Source organism: Panicum hallii, chromosome 1 (genome assembly GCF_002211085.1).
Source record: "Panicum hallii strain FIL2 chromosome 1, PHallii_v3.1, whole genome shotgun sequence".
Taxonomy (NCBI): domain Eukaryota; kingdom Viridiplantae; phylum Streptophyta; class Magnoliopsida; order Poales; family Poaceae; genus Panicum; species Panicum hallii.
In genome coordinates, this window is record NC_038042.1 from 59,332,692 (window position 1) to 59,351,468 (window position 18,777).

The 18,777-nt window shown below is 49.0% G+C and overlaps 5 protein-coding genes and 3 non-coding genes across 9 annotated transcripts; 7 read left to right on the top strand and 1 right to left on the bottom strand.

Annotated features, from left to right (window-relative positions):
• The first annotated feature begins 918 nt into the window (after positions 1 to 918).
• On the top strand, positions 919 to 2,569 carry LOC112875694 (protein DETOXIFICATION 34-like). Its single transcript, XM_025939636.1, has 3 exons — positions 919 to 1,553; positions 1,673 to 2,174; positions 2,286 to 2,569. Exons 1-3 carry the CDS (start codon positions 934 to 936, stop codon positions 2,370 to 2,372), a joined length of 1,209 nt encoding a protein of 402 aa, XP_025795421.1. The 5' UTR covers positions 919 to 933; the 3' UTR covers positions 2,373 to 2,569.
• A 318-nt stretch (positions 2,570 to 2,887) lies between these two features.
• On the bottom strand, positions 2,888 to 2,971 carry TRNAL-CAA. Its single transcript has one exon. It is a non-coding gene; the product is annotated as a tRNA-Leu (tRNA).
• Positions 2,972 to 3,134: 163 nt separating this feature from the next.
• LOC112878902 (mediator of RNA polymerase II transcription subunit 36a-like) lies at positions 3,135 to 6,171 on the top strand. The gene is made up of 7 exons (XM_025943163.1): positions 3,135 to 3,237; positions 3,311 to 3,615; positions 4,146 to 4,241; positions 4,321 to 4,398; positions 4,483 to 4,659; positions 5,609 to 5,677; positions 5,801 to 6,171. Exons 1-7 carry the CDS (start codon positions 3,219 to 3,221, stop codon positions 5,978 to 5,980), a joined length of 924 nt encoding a protein of 307 aa, XP_025798948.1. The 5' UTR covers positions 3,135 to 3,218; the 3' UTR covers positions 5,981 to 6,171.
• LOC112879139 lies at positions 3,926 to 4,000 on the top strand. Its single transcript, XR_003225965.1, has one exon. It is a non-coding gene; the product is annotated as a small nucleolar RNA snoR60 (small nucleolar RNA).
• On the top strand, positions 4,805 to 4,878 carry LOC112879138. Its single transcript, XR_003225963.1, has one exon. It is a non-coding gene; the product is annotated as a small nucleolar RNA snoR60 (small nucleolar RNA).
• A 227-nt stretch (positions 6,172 to 6,398) lies between the features above and the next one.
• Positions 6,399 to 9,226, top strand: LOC112900592 (ATG8-interacting protein 2-like). 2 transcript variants are annotated; one of them, XM_025969445.1, is made up of 3 exons: positions 6,399 to 6,548; positions 7,305 to 8,140; positions 8,766 to 9,226. In XM_025969445.1, the coding sequence occupies exons 2-3, from the start codon at positions 7,310 to 7,312 to the stop codon at positions 8,793 to 8,795; spliced, it is 861 nt and encodes a 286-aa protein (XP_025825230.1). In that variant the 5' UTR covers positions 6,399 to 6,548; positions 7,305 to 7,309; the 3' UTR covers positions 8,796 to 9,226. The 2 variants fall into 2 exon arrangements, with proteins under 2 accessions (XP_025825230.1, XP_025825224.1); XM_025969439.1 differs by having other exon boundaries at positions 8,785 to 9,226.
• A 1,400-nt stretch (positions 9,227 to 10,626) lies between these two features.
• On the top strand, positions 10,627 to 14,351 carry LOC112894304 (formin-like protein 7). Its single transcript, XM_025961969.1, has 3 exons — positions 10,627 to 10,771; positions 10,943 to 11,214; positions 12,791 to 14,351. Exons 2-3 carry the CDS (start codon positions 11,104 to 11,106, stop codon positions 13,964 to 13,966), a joined length of 1,287 nt encoding a protein of 428 aa, XP_025817754.1. The 5' UTR covers positions 10,627 to 10,771; positions 10,943 to 11,103; the 3' UTR covers positions 13,967 to 14,351.
• Positions 14,352 to 15,927: 1,576 nt separating this feature from the next.
• On the top strand, positions 15,928 to 18,326 carry LOC112894275 (silicon efflux transporter LSI2-like). Its single transcript, XM_025961929.1, has 2 exons — positions 15,928 to 17,706; positions 17,798 to 18,326. Exons 1-2 carry the CDS (start codon positions 16,359 to 16,361, stop codon positions 18,064 to 18,066), a joined length of 1,617 nt encoding a protein of 538 aa, XP_025817714.1. The 5' UTR covers positions 15,928 to 16,358; the 3' UTR covers positions 18,067 to 18,326.
• The last annotated feature ends 451 nt before the right edge of the window (positions 18,327 to 18,777 follow it).

Here is an 18,777-nt window from a genome sequence, read left to right on the forward strand (position 1 = left end):
GCCTAGAGTAACATGGAGAGGAGAGAAAGATAGAGCTCAGCTTGTTAAAAGGCACGAGCATGTCGTGCGCAGCTTCACCCCAAAATGCGGGGGGATTTACGAGCACGAGAAGAGTGTGATTCCTTCCTTATGCGCCGGAACTAATGATGGGTAAATCAGTTCGGCTCAAAAATGCATGTAACGATCGATCATCGCCGTAGGTGGGCAGATCGAACGACCTTTCCTCATTTCTGAATGGAAATCTCATCTAAAGAGGTTCCTTGTCAGGGGGGGGTGCGTGTGCGTGTGTGTGTCTGTGTGTAAGCTGACATGAGCTTTTATGGAAGAAATGGTGCCGCGCGCAACCGCAAGGGTGAAAACTGATCTTGTTCCATGCGATGCGCGACTAGATCAAGTTTGTTGCAGATCCGTCCACGCATGCGGTTACGGTTGCAAAAAACTAGGATCAGATGCGATGAGATGAGATGCAGCGGAAGGGAACGCGCGCCACGCCACGCCGCCGTGCCGTCCTCTTCCTCAGCTCCCCCGCCATCCAGGCTAAGAAAAGCAAATTCGCCAAGAAAGGCAAACGGAGCCAGGGGGCACAGCACCACCACCGCCATGGGTGGCTACACGGAGCCCCTGCTCTTCACCAGCCGCAGCCCGCGCATCGGCCCCGCCAGCAAGAACATGGTAGTCGCGCTGCACGACGACGAGCTCGACGACGGCGACGCGCCGTCGGTGCGGTCGCCGCGCGCCGCCTGGGCGGTGTTCGCCGAGGAGTCGCGCCGGCTCTGGGCCATCGGCGCGCCCATCGCTTTCAACATCATCTGCCTCTACGGCACCAACTCCACGACGCAGATCTTCGCGGGCCACATCGGCAACCGCGAGCTCTCCGCCGTCGCCATCGGCCTCTCCGTCGTCTCCAACTTCTCCTTCGGCTTCCTGCTCGGCATGGGCAGCGCGCTCGAGACGCTCTGCGGCCAGGCGTTTGGGGCTGGGCAGGTGGCCATGCTCGGCGTCTACATGCAGCGCTCCTGGATCATCCTCTCCGCCTCCGCGCTCCTGCTCACGCCGCTCTACCTCTACGCGGCGCCCATCCTGCGGCTGCTGGGCCAGGACGACGACATCGCCGCCGCCGCGGGGAGCTTCACGCTCGGCATCATCCCGCAGATGTTCGCGCTCGCCGTCAACTTCCCCACGCAGAAGTTCCTGCAGGCGCAGAGCAAGGTGGCGGTGCTGGCGTGGGTGGGCTTCGCCGCTCTCGCCGCGCACGTCGGCCTCCTGGCGCTCTTCGTTTCCGTGCTCGGCTGGGGCGTCGCGGGGGCCGCCGCCGCATACGACGTGTCGTCCTGGCTCACCTCGCTGGCGCAGGTGGCCTACGTGGTGGGCTGGTGCCGGGACGGCTGGACGGGGCTGTCCAGGGCGGCGTTCCAGGAGCTCTGGGCCTTCGTCAAGCTCTCGCTCGCGTCCGCCGTCATGCTCTGCCTCGAGATCTGGTACATGATGGTGCTCGTCGTGCTCACGGGGCACCTCGACGACGCGGAGATCGCCGTCGACTCAATATCCATCTGGTCTGTCGGTTTGTTTGGTTGTCTCATCTGTCTCATTCATTCATTCATTCATTCAACAGCAGCTGCTGCTGCTGCATATATTCATGGTATTGGTAAACTGAATGGACAATTCGATTCAGTATGAACATCAACGGGTGGGAGGGCATGCTGTTCATCGGCCTGAGCGCTGCCATCAGTGTCCGCGTGTCCAACGAGCTCGGGTCCGGGCGCCCCCGGGCCACCAAGTACGCGGTGATGGTGGTGCTGGCGCAGTCGCTGGCGTTCGGGCTCCTGGCCATGGTCCTCATCCTGGCCAGCCGGACGCAGTTCCCCGTCATCTTCACCGGCGACCGGCACCTGCAGAAGGCCGTCTCCAACATCGCCTACCTGCTGGCCGTGACCATGGTGCTCAACAGCGTCCAGCCCGTCATCTCGGGCGTCGCCGTGGGCGGCGGGTGGCAGGCCGTGGTGGCCTACATCAACCTCGGCTGCTACTACGCCTTCGGCCTCCCGCTCGGCTTCATCTTCGGCTACCTCCTCAGGTTCGGCGTGCAGGGCATCTGGGCGGGCATGCTCTGCGGCACCGCGTTGCAGACTGCCATCCTCACATACATGGTCTGGAGAACAGACTGGAAAGCAGAGGTATCAGTATTATTATTTACACATATAAATTATATATATCTGATGGTAACCTTGCTTCTTGATCAACCATGAGTGAGATGCTGAATTTATATATATGTTTGTTGGTTTCAGGCGTCGCTGGCGTTGGAGAGAGTGAGAATATGGGGTGGGCAGCAGCATCAGAAGCTTCCTACCTCGGATCAGGACGTGGGCATCTAATGCATCGGAGATCATTCCTTTTCGATTCGGCAAAGACGATCCTTCGACGCTTGTAAATTGTTAACGCATCTCCTGCCGATCAGTATAAATAGTTTGCCGGCCGGATTGATCAGAGGAAACTCAGACTGCGAGTGTACGTACGCCAGCCAACAGTGTTAGCACCGGCATTTTAGACAGGACACAGGGGTTTTTAGCATAGTCACACACCGGCAACTCTATGAGCAAGCATGGCATTCAATCATTTGAGCTTGGCACATTACAGCTTGAGCTTTCCATGTCTCAGCATCCATCCATAATACCATGGGAACACAGGTTTCAAATTTGAATTCGAATAAAAACACAACAACAGCACGCGCTGGATGGCGGTGGAACGAAACATATGACCTGGAGTAAAAATACCCATATATGTAAACATACATATGAAGGGCTTAAGAAAAATACATACAGTACTACATGCTTCTTTCACCAAAAAAAAAAAAGATAGTACTACAAAACCCTCATAAAACAAAATAAACTGTCAGAAGTGGGATTTGAACCCACGCCCTCGTTAGAGGACCAGAACTTGAGTCTGGCGCCTTAGACCACTCGGCCATCCTGACCTACGTGCGCTGTTGATGTGTTTAATTATTTATCCCATGTTCCCACACTGCGCCATCTGACCGTCCACTCAGAATCTTCCAATCCAACGGTCCTGATAAGACAAAAACCCTACTCTTCCTCTATAAAATTCTCCTCTCCACCCATCCCCCCTCAAACCCTAACCCCCTCCAGAACCCTAAACCCTTCTCCCCTGCGGCTGGGCGGCGGCGGCGGCGGCGGCTACAAGCTCCTCGTCGACTTGGAACCATGAGGCCACCAGCTCGAGGTAACTAGCCCTAACCCTATCCTTCTCGCCCTGTCGCTTGCTGCAGCATGGCTAATTGTTTCGCTTCATGTAGGACGCGGCGGGAGGGGAGGGAGGTTCGACGGCGGCGGCCGTGGCGGCGGCGGCCGGGGCTTTGGTGGCGGTAGAGGCGGGAGGGGCGACAGGGGTGGCAGAGGTGGAGGCGGTGGCAGGACTCCGAGGGGGGGCCGTGGTGGCAGGGGCGGTCGCGGTGGTGGCATGAAGGGCGGGAGCAAGGCCGTCGTGGTGCCGCACAAGCACGCCGGCATCTTCATCTCCAAGTCCAAGGAGGACGCTCTCTGCACCAAGAACATGGTACCCGGCGAGTCCGTCTATTCAGAGAAGCGCGTCTCCGTCCAGGTTCGTGCTTAGTTTGTTCATTTGTCATTTTTATGGACATCTTGTGATATTGTTGTGGCGTGTACTATGGTTGTTTACTTAGGTTATTCACACAATGTTTGGTGTCGTTTTTAATTCTATCTATACAAGGTTTTAATATTCATGCGACCAGTTTGATTTTGTTGATCTATACTGTGTTAGTGATACTTTGTCCATGTTCATCATACCCTGAAAGAAAATAAGCATGGTACTTTCCATTGGTAAACGAATTAGGTGTCACTTATGGTGGTTGGCGTTCTATGCTTTCGTGATAATGTTGGGAGCCTGGGCTCAGTAAATGATGAGTATACTCGGATTCCCCTTCAGGACATCTAAATGGATGATGCAAATTCGAGATTCTGATCCACTATGCCCACTGTCGCTTTATAGATTTAGTTTCCCTTCTCGTTTATGATCATCAAGAACTTTTTGCAGTAATCATATTATGATAGTACCTGATTCTGCTTGGCAACTTATCCATTTTGTATCAATTGGTTGTTTGGGCACTACAGAATGAGGATGGGACAAAGGTTGAATACAGGATATGGAACCCCTTCCGTTCCAAGCTGGCTGCTGCTGTGCTTGGTGGTGTTGACAACATCTGGATTGTAAGTTGATTTGCTTAACCAGGATGTGCACTATTTTATTTTTAACAAGTTCACAGCTGACAATTTGTTCATTATGTAGGCTCCTGGTACTCGTGTGCTGTATCTTGGTGCTGCTTCTGGCACAACCGTGTCTCATGTGTCTGATATTGTTGGACCAGTGAGTTCCTTATCACCTGAATATGCTACTGATCCATGATTTTTTCTAGTATTCTGTCTTAAGAGATATTTGTAACTTTTGCAGGAAGGGTTGGTCTATGCTGTTGAGTTCTCTCACAGGAGTGGTAGGGATCTTGTCAATATGGCAAAGAAGAGAACCAATGTGATCCCCATTATTGAGGATGCTAGGCACCCTGCAAGGTACCGCATGCTGGTTGGCATGGTTGATGTTATCTTCTCTGATGTTGCACAGCCTGACCAGGTATACCTATCTTGTCACTTTTTTATTTGATGTTTGTGTCTATGCTTGTTACTGATCTCTGAATCACCTAACTATAAAAGATTATACAATCTGAATGTTTTTTTGTCCTGTGCTTCTATTTTATTTTCTTGGCAATACTGGGTCTAAGCAATTGATGAGCATACTCGGATTCCCCTTCAGGACATCAAATGGATGATGCAAATTCGAGTTTCTGATGCATCTTCTACCCAATGCCTAACTAATGCTTGCTTTTGTTGCTTAGTTCTGTGTTTTGTTCTTGATTTTGTCACATGAGCCTGGTGAAGCCTTGCTTTACTTTAACCTTCAATTTGGATGTCAATGTGTCATGGTCCATATGGCAATTTTTTTGGTTGTGGACAGCACAAGGGTGGACCATTGTTGAGTTTGATTCCTTTGTCATTTGGTTTATCTAATGGGTGCATATTTGTGGTGGTTGCCACTAGCCATCTACAATTACTAATTATTCTTTGTGTGTGCATTTGGCATTTGTTTTGAAGCTTTTCTTCCATTTTAAAGGTGTCTTGTATTATTTGTATTTCTAAAAAGTCCATACAACAAATTGACACTCTGTGAACCTGTGAATGATGTGTATGGTTTGTCTATGATTCCTGGTCTGTATTATTATTTGTATTTCTTTGTGTATAGCAGGAAATCATGTGCCAATTCCTAGTCTGTTTTAACTCAAAACATTTGTTGGCTTGGTATAGTGTGGTTTATAAATTCAAGACACAGCAGCACTGGTTATGCAGCTGTGGTTAGTTAGAACAAACATGATGGGTTGGTAGTGTAGATATGTTTGTCGTTTCAGATACTAAGAGTAATAGTAAATTCTGGGTACGAACCTTAATGGCATTGTGTCCCTCTGGGAAAACTGTGGAATGTGACTGATATGTAGCTTATAACTGTCCATGGATATTCTATTGTGCAGGCTAGGATCTTAGCCCTTAATGCATCATACTTCTTGAAGAATGGTGGCCATTTTGTGATTTCAATCAAGGTACTTTGTGGTTTGAGGATCTGGAACTCCTTTGTTTTGTCGGCAGTAATGCTAGAACAGCTAGCTGCCTTGGCCATCTATCACTTGTGGCTTGCGTTGATCTGACATGAAATCTTTGTTCAGGCCAACTGCATCGACTCCACCATGCCTGCTGAAGCTGTGTTTGCTGCTGAGGTGGAGAAGCTGAAGCTTGAGCAGTTCAAGCCATCGGAGCAGGTGACCCTGGAGCCCTTTGAGCGTGACCACGCCTGCGTGGTGGGTGGCTACAGGATGCCCAAGAAGCAAAAGGCTACTACGTCTTAAAGAGAAGAGATGATGGCAGTCTTCTTTCTGAGATATATTATGTTGTATCCTGGAGAAAGAACTTTTGTGCAAGTGTTAGGGTTTTGTAGCAGCTATGTTAAACTTGTGCTGGTTTATCAGCAATTTGGTTGAATCAAGATATTGTAGTATTGCCGTTCATTTTCCTCGTATGAATCCCTTGCCTTGATGTCCGTCGGTTATCGCAGTTGGATTCAGGCTGCTGACGTTTTGACTTTTGAGCCAGATGGTATGTTGCTGTGCGGGGTGCGCCGTGCGCCGTCTGCTGATCATGTTTTGCTTGGAAGAAAGGTATTTATCGTTTCTTTACTGCTGGTTTGGTAGGCCAGGCCCAGCCCAGCCCGAATGGAAAAACAATGGGCCCACAGCCCCCTCCCCACGTCGCGTCGTGGGATGGGATTATGGGATGGCGGCGGTCGGTCAGTAGGGAAGAAAAGAAAAGATCTGCGCACCGCACCGCACGCCACGCCTCTTTCCCCATCCCCATCCCCTTCCCCTTCCTCTGCTGCCTGTGATCGCCGCGGCGAAGAAGCAACTCCCCTCCTCGCTGGTACGTAAGGCTGCTGAGCCCTTACCCTCCCGATCCCCTCCCTACGGTGCTCCCTTCCCTATGGATGCATCAAGCAACTGTGGAATCGGAATCGGAATCGGAACTGCGGAGTCGTTTGATTTGTTGCATCTAGTACATGAGAATAGATCATCCGTCCGGGCTTGGCTTTTGATTATCTCGACTAGCCTATGTTGATTCCTTGCTGCATAGTAAGCATATGGATTGGTTGACTGACTGCGCTTAGCTTGCCTCACTCGTATCACTAGCTTGTTGTTTTGCCGCCTGCAATACCTACCATTGATCTGTGCCCACGCTTATCCTAGCTGATAAAACCGCCGCCACTCCCAAGTGTCATGATTTGCCCTTTGCTATAGGAACATTGCTAGACTCCAGGAACTAGCACTGCCGGCAGGCAATGACGAAATCTAGACTTCACATTTCCTGGACACCTTATCATGCCTGAATGAACTGCATGTATATATACTCTCTACTGTTAGATAGCAAGCAGCTATTTATTGGGTCAGGAACGAAGAGAATACCTTCATTGTTTTATTATGACTCCTAACCTTGTTTTGTGATTCTCGCTTGGTGCTTTTCTTCCTTTCGAAACATTACAATTACTTCCGTTACTTGCCCATCCTTAATTATACTGAGATCTGCACTGCAAAGGCTGTGCATGTCGCCTTGTCTTACCTACTAAATTTCCTTTCACGTGCTACAGCCTTCTATTAACTGGGTTCTTGGATTTAATCACAGAAAACATGGAGCCTGACCACAGTGGCACGGACCAGACCTCTCCGCGCGGGAATGATTGGGAAGTCGTGCAACTCACTGCATCAACATACGCAGCTGCACCTGGACCTGCACCAAGGAGACCTGAACCTTCTGAGGAGTCTGAAGCTAAGAAATACAGCACCAAAGGGGATGATTCAGCAGCTGCGCTCTTGATGTCTGGCCATTTTTCTGTGTCTCAGACTGAGGTTGAGAGCCTCCTCATAGGCGCAGACAGCAAAGAACCGCACAAGGAGCTTTGCAGCCAAGATGCAGTTTCTAACGAGGGTGATGAACAAAAATACCAAGAAACTTGCAAGCATAAATTGGAGGATGACCTCCCCAGTATTCCATCCTTGGACAAAGGGAAAAATGTTACCTTGGGTGATATGGAGTTTGATGATGGCAAAGCATTGCAGGGCATGAGTCTGGTGGGGGAAGAGTCGGTTGGGTTCTCATCACCTATTTACAGCTCAATTGAGGCTGAAAAGGATTTAGGTCGATCAGCTATGGAGAGTAGAAATGAGAAGAAAACTGAGGAGTCAACTCTGCATATTGTGAACCCCAAAACTGGTTCATCAAATGTTGTTTCATCTGATGAACAGAACAAACCTGATGGTTCAGGCCCACGGGATGCATGGTGGAAGAAGCAGCTTTTATCTCTGTACAAGAATGCAAAGGAGAGCAACAATTTCTGGCCTATCGTTGCGGCTGCTGCTGCTGCTGCTGCTCTGGTGGGCCTGGCATATTTTGGGCACCGCTGGCATAAGGGCAAGCTGCAACTTCAGCTGGGCAAACAGCCACCTTCTGGCAACAAGGAGGTAATCGCGAAGCACACCTTTTATTTCTAGCGACAGGAAGCATGTTGACTAAAATTTGTCTAAAAGCACATAAGAAAAGGACTTGGTTTATCCTCATCTCTGATTGTAGCTACTGTCCTTATAACCATGTACTTGCAGTGTTCTTGATGTGAACATGCAATTATCAACTTAAATGTCGATACCTGTTTGCAAAACAGGGCCTGCTCATAAGAGCTTAAATGTTTATTTCTGGCAAGGATTAAGTAGCTTTGGAGTAAATCCAATTAACTTTGATGTTCATGGATTATATAGCCATTTTGTAGTTAGCTGTGGTGTGAGGGACTCCTGTTCGTATTGTTGATCTGCCATCTCAGAACTGAGTCAAACCAGCCTGCCCCCCCCCCCCCCCCGCCCCCCTATTTTCTAATATTTATTTCTTACTGCATCATAAGTTGTACTTGCCAGTAATGAGGAATGCACTAGGCATGAGCATCTTGTATGCTACACCTCCAGATTTTCGAAATATGTTGATTATGTGAAGTCCTATCTATTTTATTTACTAGCGTGCTAGTGTTTCTGCTGTGGTAGCTATGTGTTTTTCATGTTTTCTCAATTGCATCAGGCTCCTGAGTACTAATGAAAGCAGACTCTTGTTTTTATTTCAGAAAATCAATGATGCAGTTAGACCTTTAAACCGTATCAAGGACATTCTTGTTGCTGGCAATCACCCAAGTCCCGGTATCCATGGGCATGCCCGAGCAAGCGGAATGTGATCAATCAGTAAAACCCATCAGCATCCCCAATCCATCAATGAAGACAATGGCGCAAAACTGGAGCAATGGTTCAGGCTTGAGGATGTTTATGCAAGTATGTTTGGTGGCTATGTAAATTCCAAAACCCCTTTTGGATATGTAAATATATGAGTTTAGCGTGGTTGCCCTTTTCATTTGGTCACTTCATCGAACCTCCAGTGTTTTCATTCCGCACTGTCGATCAACTACTGTGTAGTGTGTACCCACCATATATGACTGTCTTGTTTGAGATTGCTCACGCATATGATGGGGATATGGTCTGGTTTTCATATCAGCAAATTTATTTCACCCTTAATTTGGCGTTTCATGAGCAGTGCGGCTGCAATTCTTTTGGTTAGCTGCAGTCGATGTTTGAGAGTGGTGTTGGAGAAATGGAGCAATCACCTGCCTGAGAACTGACAAACAAATATGTGGATGTTTGCACCAGTTTGTCTTGAAAAGAATATATATTTTTTTAAAAAAAACAGAGGGAGCAGCCAAATGCTGCCGAATTTTTCAATTTTCTGGCCGTCGTCGTAGCAGCCCTTGCTTGCACAAAAGGTCACCTGGGCAAATGCTGTTGAATATATATGTGTCACTTGTCATGACTAGTCGCCTTGGTCCTGTTTGCTTATATATCTTGTTGCCTGCCAAAGGAAAAAAGGACGATGCATAAGAGCAGGGCGAGGCTGGCTGGCCGGTACATAAGTGGCGTGGACTAGTTACTAAACTAATCCGTATTGGCGGATCGACCAGCCAAGTTGCCATTGCTGAAGCGTACTCATACCATTAGCAGGGAGCACTTTGCACGGATCGGAACAGTAATGTAGCTAGCTCACCAACGTATATATTAGTAGTTTCTAAAAGAAATTTTCTATTAGTTCTGAAGAATTAGAGAAGTCCGCGGCACAAAAATGATGTGTGTTAGATAAGAAGCAAAGAAGTTCTAGACAATTTCTGCGGCTGACATGTGAGGCCGGCACCAACAAGGGATGAATTGCTGATGCTGCCTATGGACTGGCTACCGCCCAAGCGCACGTGGGACAGCGACATCAGGCCCTAACCACTAGTTTTATTCTACTTACCAATCTTTTTTTCCACCACCTCCCTATTTTCCTTCTCTTGAAGGAACTAGCTCCCTGCTTAACCAACAACTTACTACATTCCTTTCTTTTTTCTTCTTCTAAATATACGGTGTTTAGAATGACAAGACGGAGCTGGGTTGATCGAGGGCAAGCAACCAAGCATGCTCACAAGTGTGATGAGAACCGTTTTGAAACGCTATTTTCTCGGTCTAATTCGCTAAATTGTCATGCCATATCTAGGTGCATTTCACTTGGATTGGATTGTTAGCGCTGGCCCAACGTAAACATAAAAAATTAAAAGAAGAGCACAATTTAGTTGATATATCGTGTTTTACGGAGTTATAAGTAGGTAAGTGCACGAAATCGTCCATGTACGGTATTCAAACCCGAGCTTAATGTCCCTATTAGAAAGAGAAATAAATTATTTCTATTTTTCTATCTCCTTTCGAACAGATTAAGAAACAAAATAAAAAATTAAGAAAAAACACTAGATTCTCAAAAGAAAACTCACTAAAAAGATGAATCAACCATTTTTATTATTCAACTATTATATTAAAAAAAGATGGCAGGAGGATGCCGGTAAAGGAAGAAAAGAAAGAACGGCCCGAGCGTGTCGAGGCTTCACCCCTCCCTCCCTCCCTCCCCCTCAGGCTCGTCCCCCTTTCCCTTCTCTCCCCGTCTCCCCCCTCCCTTGGTCTTCCTTTCCTGGCGGCGACGACTGGGCAATCGGTGGCGCGTCTTCGCCCGGCCCTTTGCCGGCGACGAGCATCCACCAGGTATGCTCGCCCCTTCTCCTCTTCTCTTCCCTTCCCTTCCTGCTGCGCGAAACGGAGCACCCCAAACCCTAACACAAGCTATTTTTATTCGGATCTGACCCCTACTAACTTCGATTTTGTTTGCGAAAGCTATCGGTCTCTGAGTTAACACATAAACTTCCAACCCTGCAGGCTGATCTGGTCTTTTGGTTCCGTGGAGTTGATCTGGCAGCGCGGGGGCCCATCGGTTAAGCAGTCCGGATCATGCTTCTTTCAGTTTAAAAGCTTGGATCTCGTAGGTGTGATCCATTCCTTGGAGTGCAAAGAATCGATTGCTCCTTGCTGCGACAATCATGCAGAGTGGGGGCGAGATGAGGCCTGTGCACAACAGCGTTGACACAGTGAACGCGGCCGCCGCCGCCATTGTCACAGCGGAGAGCCGTGCAGAACATCCCGCGGAGCCGGTTTGTGCTTCAACACCTTACTGCATGATTTTTTTTCTTTTCTTTATCAACGTTATTATGGTGTCCTGCATGGTTTTTGGTTGGATAACTTATGTAGCTTCCCTTAGTGATTGCGTAGCTGCAACAGCTTAGTAGATGTGTCGTACTTTAAAACATCTGTGACTGCTTGTTTGTGTGGATTTGTAAACGCGTTGGCACTGCGAGAAAATCGCATCTCATATGTCATGGAGTGTTTCTCGCATGTAATTGCTGTAGACTATTGATTGTACTGTTGCAGTTAACAATGGAAGAATGTCGTTATGCAATCAGACTTTACAAAAATGGTCATCAATATACTTTCATGATATTTTACACATATCAGTTTTGAGTTTTATGCATCAAGTGCAATGAAAATTAGTGGGATGTGGTGTTTTGGAACCATGACAATTTCTAAATGGCATTCTTGTGTTACTGGTTTGTGTAACTGGTGCCTTTTTTTTAACCAGAACTTTTTCCACAGAAATTCAGTGTGACACAATTGTTGATAAAATTTGGCTTGGATTTAGTTTGTACATCAAAATCGAAGCGAACGAATAGTACCACAGTTTGCTATTATGTTGTATGTTTCTTTGCGGTTTGCCCTTGGCTGCTGATTTTATGATTCTTCCTACAAAAATGAATGAATAGCACCACAGTTTGCTATTATGTAGTATGTGGGTTCTTGTTTTTATCCTTGGCAAGATAGATGCTGCCCTAGAATGTTTATCCATTTATTTCTACAACTGCTTTTTAGTATCTTCTTTCACTTAGTTGATTTATTGTTACATCTCATGCTGCATGTGTCACGGGGAATATTGACACAGTTTAGTTGAATCATTCAGTGGACTAGATGGGACAAGAAGATTCTTTCTTTGCTGGCCATATGCCACCAGCTATTTGTTTCTATTTTTTTATGCCCAACCTTAAGTATCCCCTCTTTTTTAAGTGCAGGCTGCTTTCAGTTTTTTATCTTGGTATATTATTACCTTCCAAGCTTGTCTGTTTTTGAAGAATAAGGCTCTTTGATTCAAACCTGTGATTGTTGGTTTTAGGCCTCTTGAACAATACCTTGCATTTGCAGGACCAATGTGGATTGTACATTACATGTGATGAAGTTTCTCTTTTAACCTTACTTTTCTGACAATATCAATTGATGCTTCATGGTGAATACAGGGTTTTAAAACATCTTTTAAAAAAACCTGTGGTTTCTATCCCATATATTTTGCCACAAGTTTAATTCCCTCTTTTTAGTTCTCCATATACCACGGAGATCTCTTTGTGTAATTTTTTTAGCTGTGGTGATTTTATTTGCTCTTTGACTATATAGCTCTTGGGCATTTGATTGACTCACCAAGAACCGATGCGTTGGACACATTGTACTCCTCTCTGATTAATGATTGCATATGGGTATTTGGTTCTCCTATTTATACGTGTGGATTTCCATGTTTATCGGTGAACTTTTTTGACGTGAAGCTCAATCATTTCATACCTGATTCTTGGTTTAACAATGTCGCCAGTATTGTGCTCTGTCGTGCTAACTGCTTTTGTTTGTTTGCAGCGAAGGAAATGGGCTGATCGGTTGAGTGTATACTTCTGCTTTGGGTCTCAGAAGAATGGTCGGCGCATCAACCATGCTGCACTTGTCCCAGAACCCGCGTCTCAAAGGACAGATGCGCCTGCAGCAGAAATTCCAAACCACCCACCGCCTCCTGTATTCCCATTTGTGGCACCTCCGTCCTCTCCAGCTTCTTTCCTCCAATCAGAACCCACATCTATTGTACAATCGCCAAGGGTCGGCGCTCCACCATTTTCACCCCTCTCGCCGAATTCCCCGTCCCCCACAGGGCCACCATCCATCTTTGCTATTGGGCCGTATGCACATGAGACACAGCTAGTCTCACCACCAGTATTCTCAGCCTTCACAACTGAACCATCAACTGCTCCTTTCACTCCTCCACCGGAGTCTGTCCATCTGACAACCCCTTCCTCTCCGGAGGTCCCATATGCAAAGCTTCTGACTTCGATCAACAACAGCAAGAATGGTGAAACAGGTGATCTTCAGTCATATCCGAATTACCCAGACAGCCCAATAGGGCGCCTGATATCTCCAAGCTCAGGTTGTTCTGGCACTTCCTCCCCATTCCCTGACCCTGAGATGCTGGCTTCCTCACGCTACGCATTCCCCTCATTCCCAGTTCGTGAGCCACCAAAGATATTGGATGGAGAGGGTGTTGCAACACAGAAGCTGATACCCCGCCATATGCGCAATGGTGGTTCCCTTTTGGACGGCCACATTACAGCAGCTGTTCCAGTTGCAGACTTCTCAGCCCGCCTTCAGCCCAATGATCATGCTATGGACCACCGGGTATCATTTGAGTTGACTGTAGAAGATGTGGCGCGGTGCCTAGAGAAGAAAACTGCTATTTCTGGGGATTCTGCCACAGCTTCTTTTCATCTTGCACCACCCACCAGCAGTGGCGATCACAAGAGGGAGTCTAACGACCCCAGGGCGGGGCTATACGTTGACGAGACATACCATGACCTGCCTGAGAAAGCAAGGCGGTCGCTGTCCCTTCGCCTGGCCAAGGAGTTCAACTTCAACAACGTGGATGTTGCTAATGTGGAGCCAAGTGTGGGGTCTGACTGGTGGGCGAATGAGAAGGTTGCTGGGATCACTCCCGAGCCAGAAAAAAGCTGGTCCTTCCACCCAGTGGCACAGCCGGGGGTCAGCTAGTCGTCTTACTGGATGAAGGAGTGAGCTTCTGCCTCTTTTGCTGCTGCTTCAGTACTTGATTTTCACAGATATTGCCATTAGAGATGCAAAACTATGGTAGACTTTGCAGTTAGTGATGATCCAAGGTTAGATAGTGATTCCAAGTGAAGCTAATATCATGGTGAGATACTAAAGGATTCGGGAGTCTCTGGTTATGTCAATGTGTGTTGTATCCTGTCTGTGTACTGACTGACCTGGTCACCTGATACCTACCGGTGCTGCTGCTGTGTCTGTACATAATAAGCTACTGTATGTAGTTCAAAAGGGTAGAACTCCTTGATTTGGTCAGTGTTGGTGGCAGATGCTGAATTGTATGTATAATCGACAAATTACCCTCCGTGTCGCAGCTCTGCTCCGCTCCGCTCCGGTGGTACTATACTACTAGGCTGCCACTGGGACTTTGTCCTGCATGTTTCTGCATTTTGCTTAGGCATATCTTGTTAATCGTGCACGAGTAGCTAGCTTGCGTTGCTTGGATCAGTAGCTATTCTGGCTGCAGAGCCGGTCCAGCAGATGACCTGGGCCCACCGGAGATCACGAGGAGGTTGAGTGCGTATTCAGTCATAGTTGCAGTGTAGTAGGAGTTGAGTTCAACTACCGGCGTCCATCCATCGACACAAGCACCCATCTGATTCGGTTATCCACGTCCATTCAGATTTAGACCGCCCCTGATCTGATCAGACGAGCTCAGGAATGCCATGCCAGGTTTATGATCCTGTGGTCTTGGGTATAGATAGATAGATAGATAGATAGATAGAAATGCTTATCCATCGAGCCATCTGGGCGTAATTAAGGGGCAAGAAATCTGGAGACAAGTATACTAGTCATGAATTGGATAACGTTGATCCGTCACCAAACCCCTCTCGCCTAGGTCGCCGATCGATGCATCAATAATTCATTAAGCTGCTGCTGCCCTCCCTTCCACCGGCGTGGCCTCACCGCCGGTGAGCCTTAGGCCGCCGGCATCAACCTAACTCTCTTCTTCTGCTGTCTCCGTCTCCGTCGACCCTAATTGCCGTCGATTAATCATTGCTTGTGCTAATAAACATGGAGTGGGAGGAAGTAAGGAACTTCGAGTGTGTGGCTCAGCTGGCAGCGGCGATCAACTTCCCATCCCATGTCAGATCAGACACCCATCCAATCCATCGGCCGTGCTAGAATAATAATAATAATAATAATAATAATAATAATGGACTACTCCTCCCTAAATAACACCGCAAGGATGGATTATATTGTTAATTTGTCTTTCAATTATTGACCACCTCTGCTAGCTGCCTAGCTACAGGCCAGATACACCATGTATGTTCTGCAAACAAATAAATACAGACTCATATATATTAGAAACCAAATAGAGCACCAGGTCCAGGAATGAATGATTTAGGCATCTATCAGCACACATCATGTTCTGCAAATTCATAAATAAATACGAGCTCAGATAGATGATGAGTTCAAGGCTCTGTCAAACTAATTAAGCACAATGCTCATGCAGACACCACCACCATCATATACATCACGGCATGTGGTGGCGACTCTCTAACAAGTCATGTCCTCAGGTAAGAAGAGCACAATTTACCTCTTCAGTTCGTAGATAGAATAAAGAACAAGTCCCTGCAGCATGCTGTGGCTAGGATCCAAGGCAACAAGGGATGATCCAAGAAGAAGAGGACCTGTCCACCTCCTCGGCAACTAACAGTGCTTCGTCTTCTTCTCTCTTGATGTTAATGTTGTAATCAAATCATGTCCATGTAAAGTGGTGAGCCCACATGTGTACATGTGCCAACCCATTTTCCTTCCTGTCTATTGTCTACTCTCGATTTTTTATATATAAAAAAAAATCCCCATCCAGTTCCCGTCCATGTCCATCATTGTGTAGAGAGAGAGAGAGGGAGAGAGAGAGAGAGGAAACAAAAATATCCAGCAGGGAAGGGCCATGTGGAGCCTGCCAAGTGTGCTGTGAGCTCTCTGCTGTGTGTGCTGCCTCTTTGGAGGATCCCGGGCCATGTGTTAATTCCACCATAGACAAATAATTCCTGCCTCCTCTCCTCTCCTCTTGTACCAAAATAATCAGTAGCCGCAGTGTAGGCTTCTTCCTCCTCCCTTTCTTCTTCTTCCCCGTCCGTCTCAGAACAAATTTGTTCCAGTAGGATTTTTATTGGTTGTTTCATTCTTGTTACCTCTTGGAGTTGACGATAGAGGTATGTGTACTCATGTACGCATGCCTGTCTGCGGCTTGCTTCTAGTAGCTAAGTAGTTGACTAGCAAGCAAGCAGGCGGGCAGGCAAGCTCCTGAAGCTGAAAGCTAGTAATCAAGCAATCAGCTGCAGATCGAGGCAATTCATCAGAAATTAAGATAATGGCGATGGAGCCTGCGTTGAAGGTGGCCCTGGGCTCCGCCGCGTTCGCCATCTTCTGGGTGCTGGCCGTGTTCCCCGCGGTGCCCTTCCTCCCGATCGGGCGCACGGCGGGGTCGCTGCTGGGCGCCATGCTGATGGTGCTGCTCGGCGTGATGAGCGCCGACGAGGCGTACGCGGCGGTGGACCTCCCGATCCTGGGCCTGCTGTTCGGCACCATGGTGGTGAGCGTGTACCTGGAGCGCGCCGACATGTTCCGGCACCTGGGGCGGCTGCTGTCGTGGCGGAGCCATGGCGGGCGCGACCTGCTGGTGCGCACCTGCGCCGTGTCGGCGCTGGCGTCGGCGCTCTTCACCAACGACACCTGCTGCGTGGTGCTCACCGAGTTCATCCTCAAGATCGCGCGGCAGAACAACCTGCCGCCCAAGCCCTTCCTCCTGGCGCTGGCCTCCAGCGCCAACATCGGCTCCGCCGCCACGCCCATCGGCAACCCGCAGAACCTGGTGATCGCCGTCCAGAGCGGCATCTCCTTCGGGCAGTTCGTCTTCGGCATCCTCCCGGCCACGCTCGTGGGATCCGTCGTCAACGCCGCCATCCTGCTCTGCCTCTACTGGGGGCAGCTCGACGGAGGGATGAAGCCCGCCGCCGAGGAGGTGGTGGCCGTGCCCACCGAGGTTGTCGAGGAGGAGGACGTGACCTCGCACCGCTTCTCGCCGGCCACCATGTCGCACCTCCGCTCCAAGTCGCAGCCGCAGTCGCAGTCGCAGCGCTTGGGGGCCTCGTCCGACGCCGCTGGCGAGGACTACCACGTCAAGCCGGCGGCGGCGGATGCCACCGCCAACGGCAACGGACACCGCGAGTACGACGGCAAGCAGGCTTTGGCCAACAACGGCATCCACCAGAGGCGCGTAGGTGCCACCAACGGGGGGGCGGGCAAGGTCAACGACCACTCCTTCCAGTCGGAGGATAAGGAGGTGGGCATGGACGACGATGAGGAGGAGGCGTGGCAGAGCAGGGTGTGGAAGACGTGCGTGTACGTGATCACCGCCGGCATGCTGGTGGCGCTGCTGCTGGGCCTCAACATGTCGTGGAGCGCCATCACCGCCGCCCTGGCGCTCATCGTGCTCGACTTCAAGGACGCGCGCCCCTGCCTGGAGAAGGTCTCCTACCCTCTGCTGCTCTTCTTCTGCGGGATGTTCATCACCGTGGACGGCTTCAACAAGACGGGCATCCCCAGCACGTTCTGGGAGTTCATGGAGCCCTATGCGCGGATCGACACGCCCACCGGAACCGCCATTCTTGCCCTCGTCATCCTGCTGCTCTCCAATGTGGCCTCCAATGTCCCGACAGGTACGGGGCATGCTCTGCTCTGCTCTCCTGCTAATGATAATGCAGGTCTGCTCTCCTGCTAATGATAATAATGATCATGATAAAAATGCAGTTCTCCTGCTGGGCGCCCGGGTTGCTGCCTCGGCCGCCGCCATCTCCCCGGCCGCCCAGACCAACGCGTGGCTCATCCTGGCCTGGACCAGCACGGTGGCCGGCAACCTCTCCCTGCTGGGCTCCGCCGCCAACCTGATCGTGTGCGAGCAGGCGCGCCGGTCCCAGCACTACGGCTACACGCTCTCCTTCTTCAGCCACCTCCAGTTCGGCTTCCCGGCCACGATCATCGTCACCGGCATCGGCCTCCTGCTCATCAGAACCTACTGATGATTGATGATACCGAACCATGTGTTTGTTTGCACTGCTAGTAGCTCTACAAGAAAGTAAGATTATCTTAGTATATTGGTTGATTGATATAAACAAGAAGAAGATTGTACATTTTGGATCGAGTAGCACACAGTACAGATAATGTATATCATGCCATAAGAAAAGGAGGTGTATATCCTATCCTGCCTAGCATTCTGCAAGTCTGTATAATTGGGATCTCATTCCAACTCGACAAAAGATTAGTTTGCCAGATTACAGCATCTCCGGTCATTTTGCCACATTCTTCAGTAACCATGGTTCCAAATGGACAAAAGGCATCCAATCTCAGCATTAGTACGTATGTCAGGAGGAGGAGCGGGAGCCGCACCAAAGTAACATGAACTCACAACATTGAGCAGTGATGCATGCTTGTTATTCTGAACAAGCTTACTCCAGAGTCAAGTCACACTCCTCTCCAAGTCCAATACTCCAATCCTCTATCTTCTCTCTCTCGCCCCCCCTTTACAATCAAGAAAGAAACGGCCCTAGTTTTGACCCGAAAGCGGCGGCCCCAGTTGGAGAGACATGATGGGCTGCCGATGTTTGTTTTTGGGCCGCACGGTGCTGGGAGCCTGCTGGGTTCTAAAATATCTGCAGCACACGAGCCTATCCGAGCTGAGCTTCAGACCGACTTCGAGCTGAGCTGTAGCCGTCGGGATGTGGGGCTCAGAT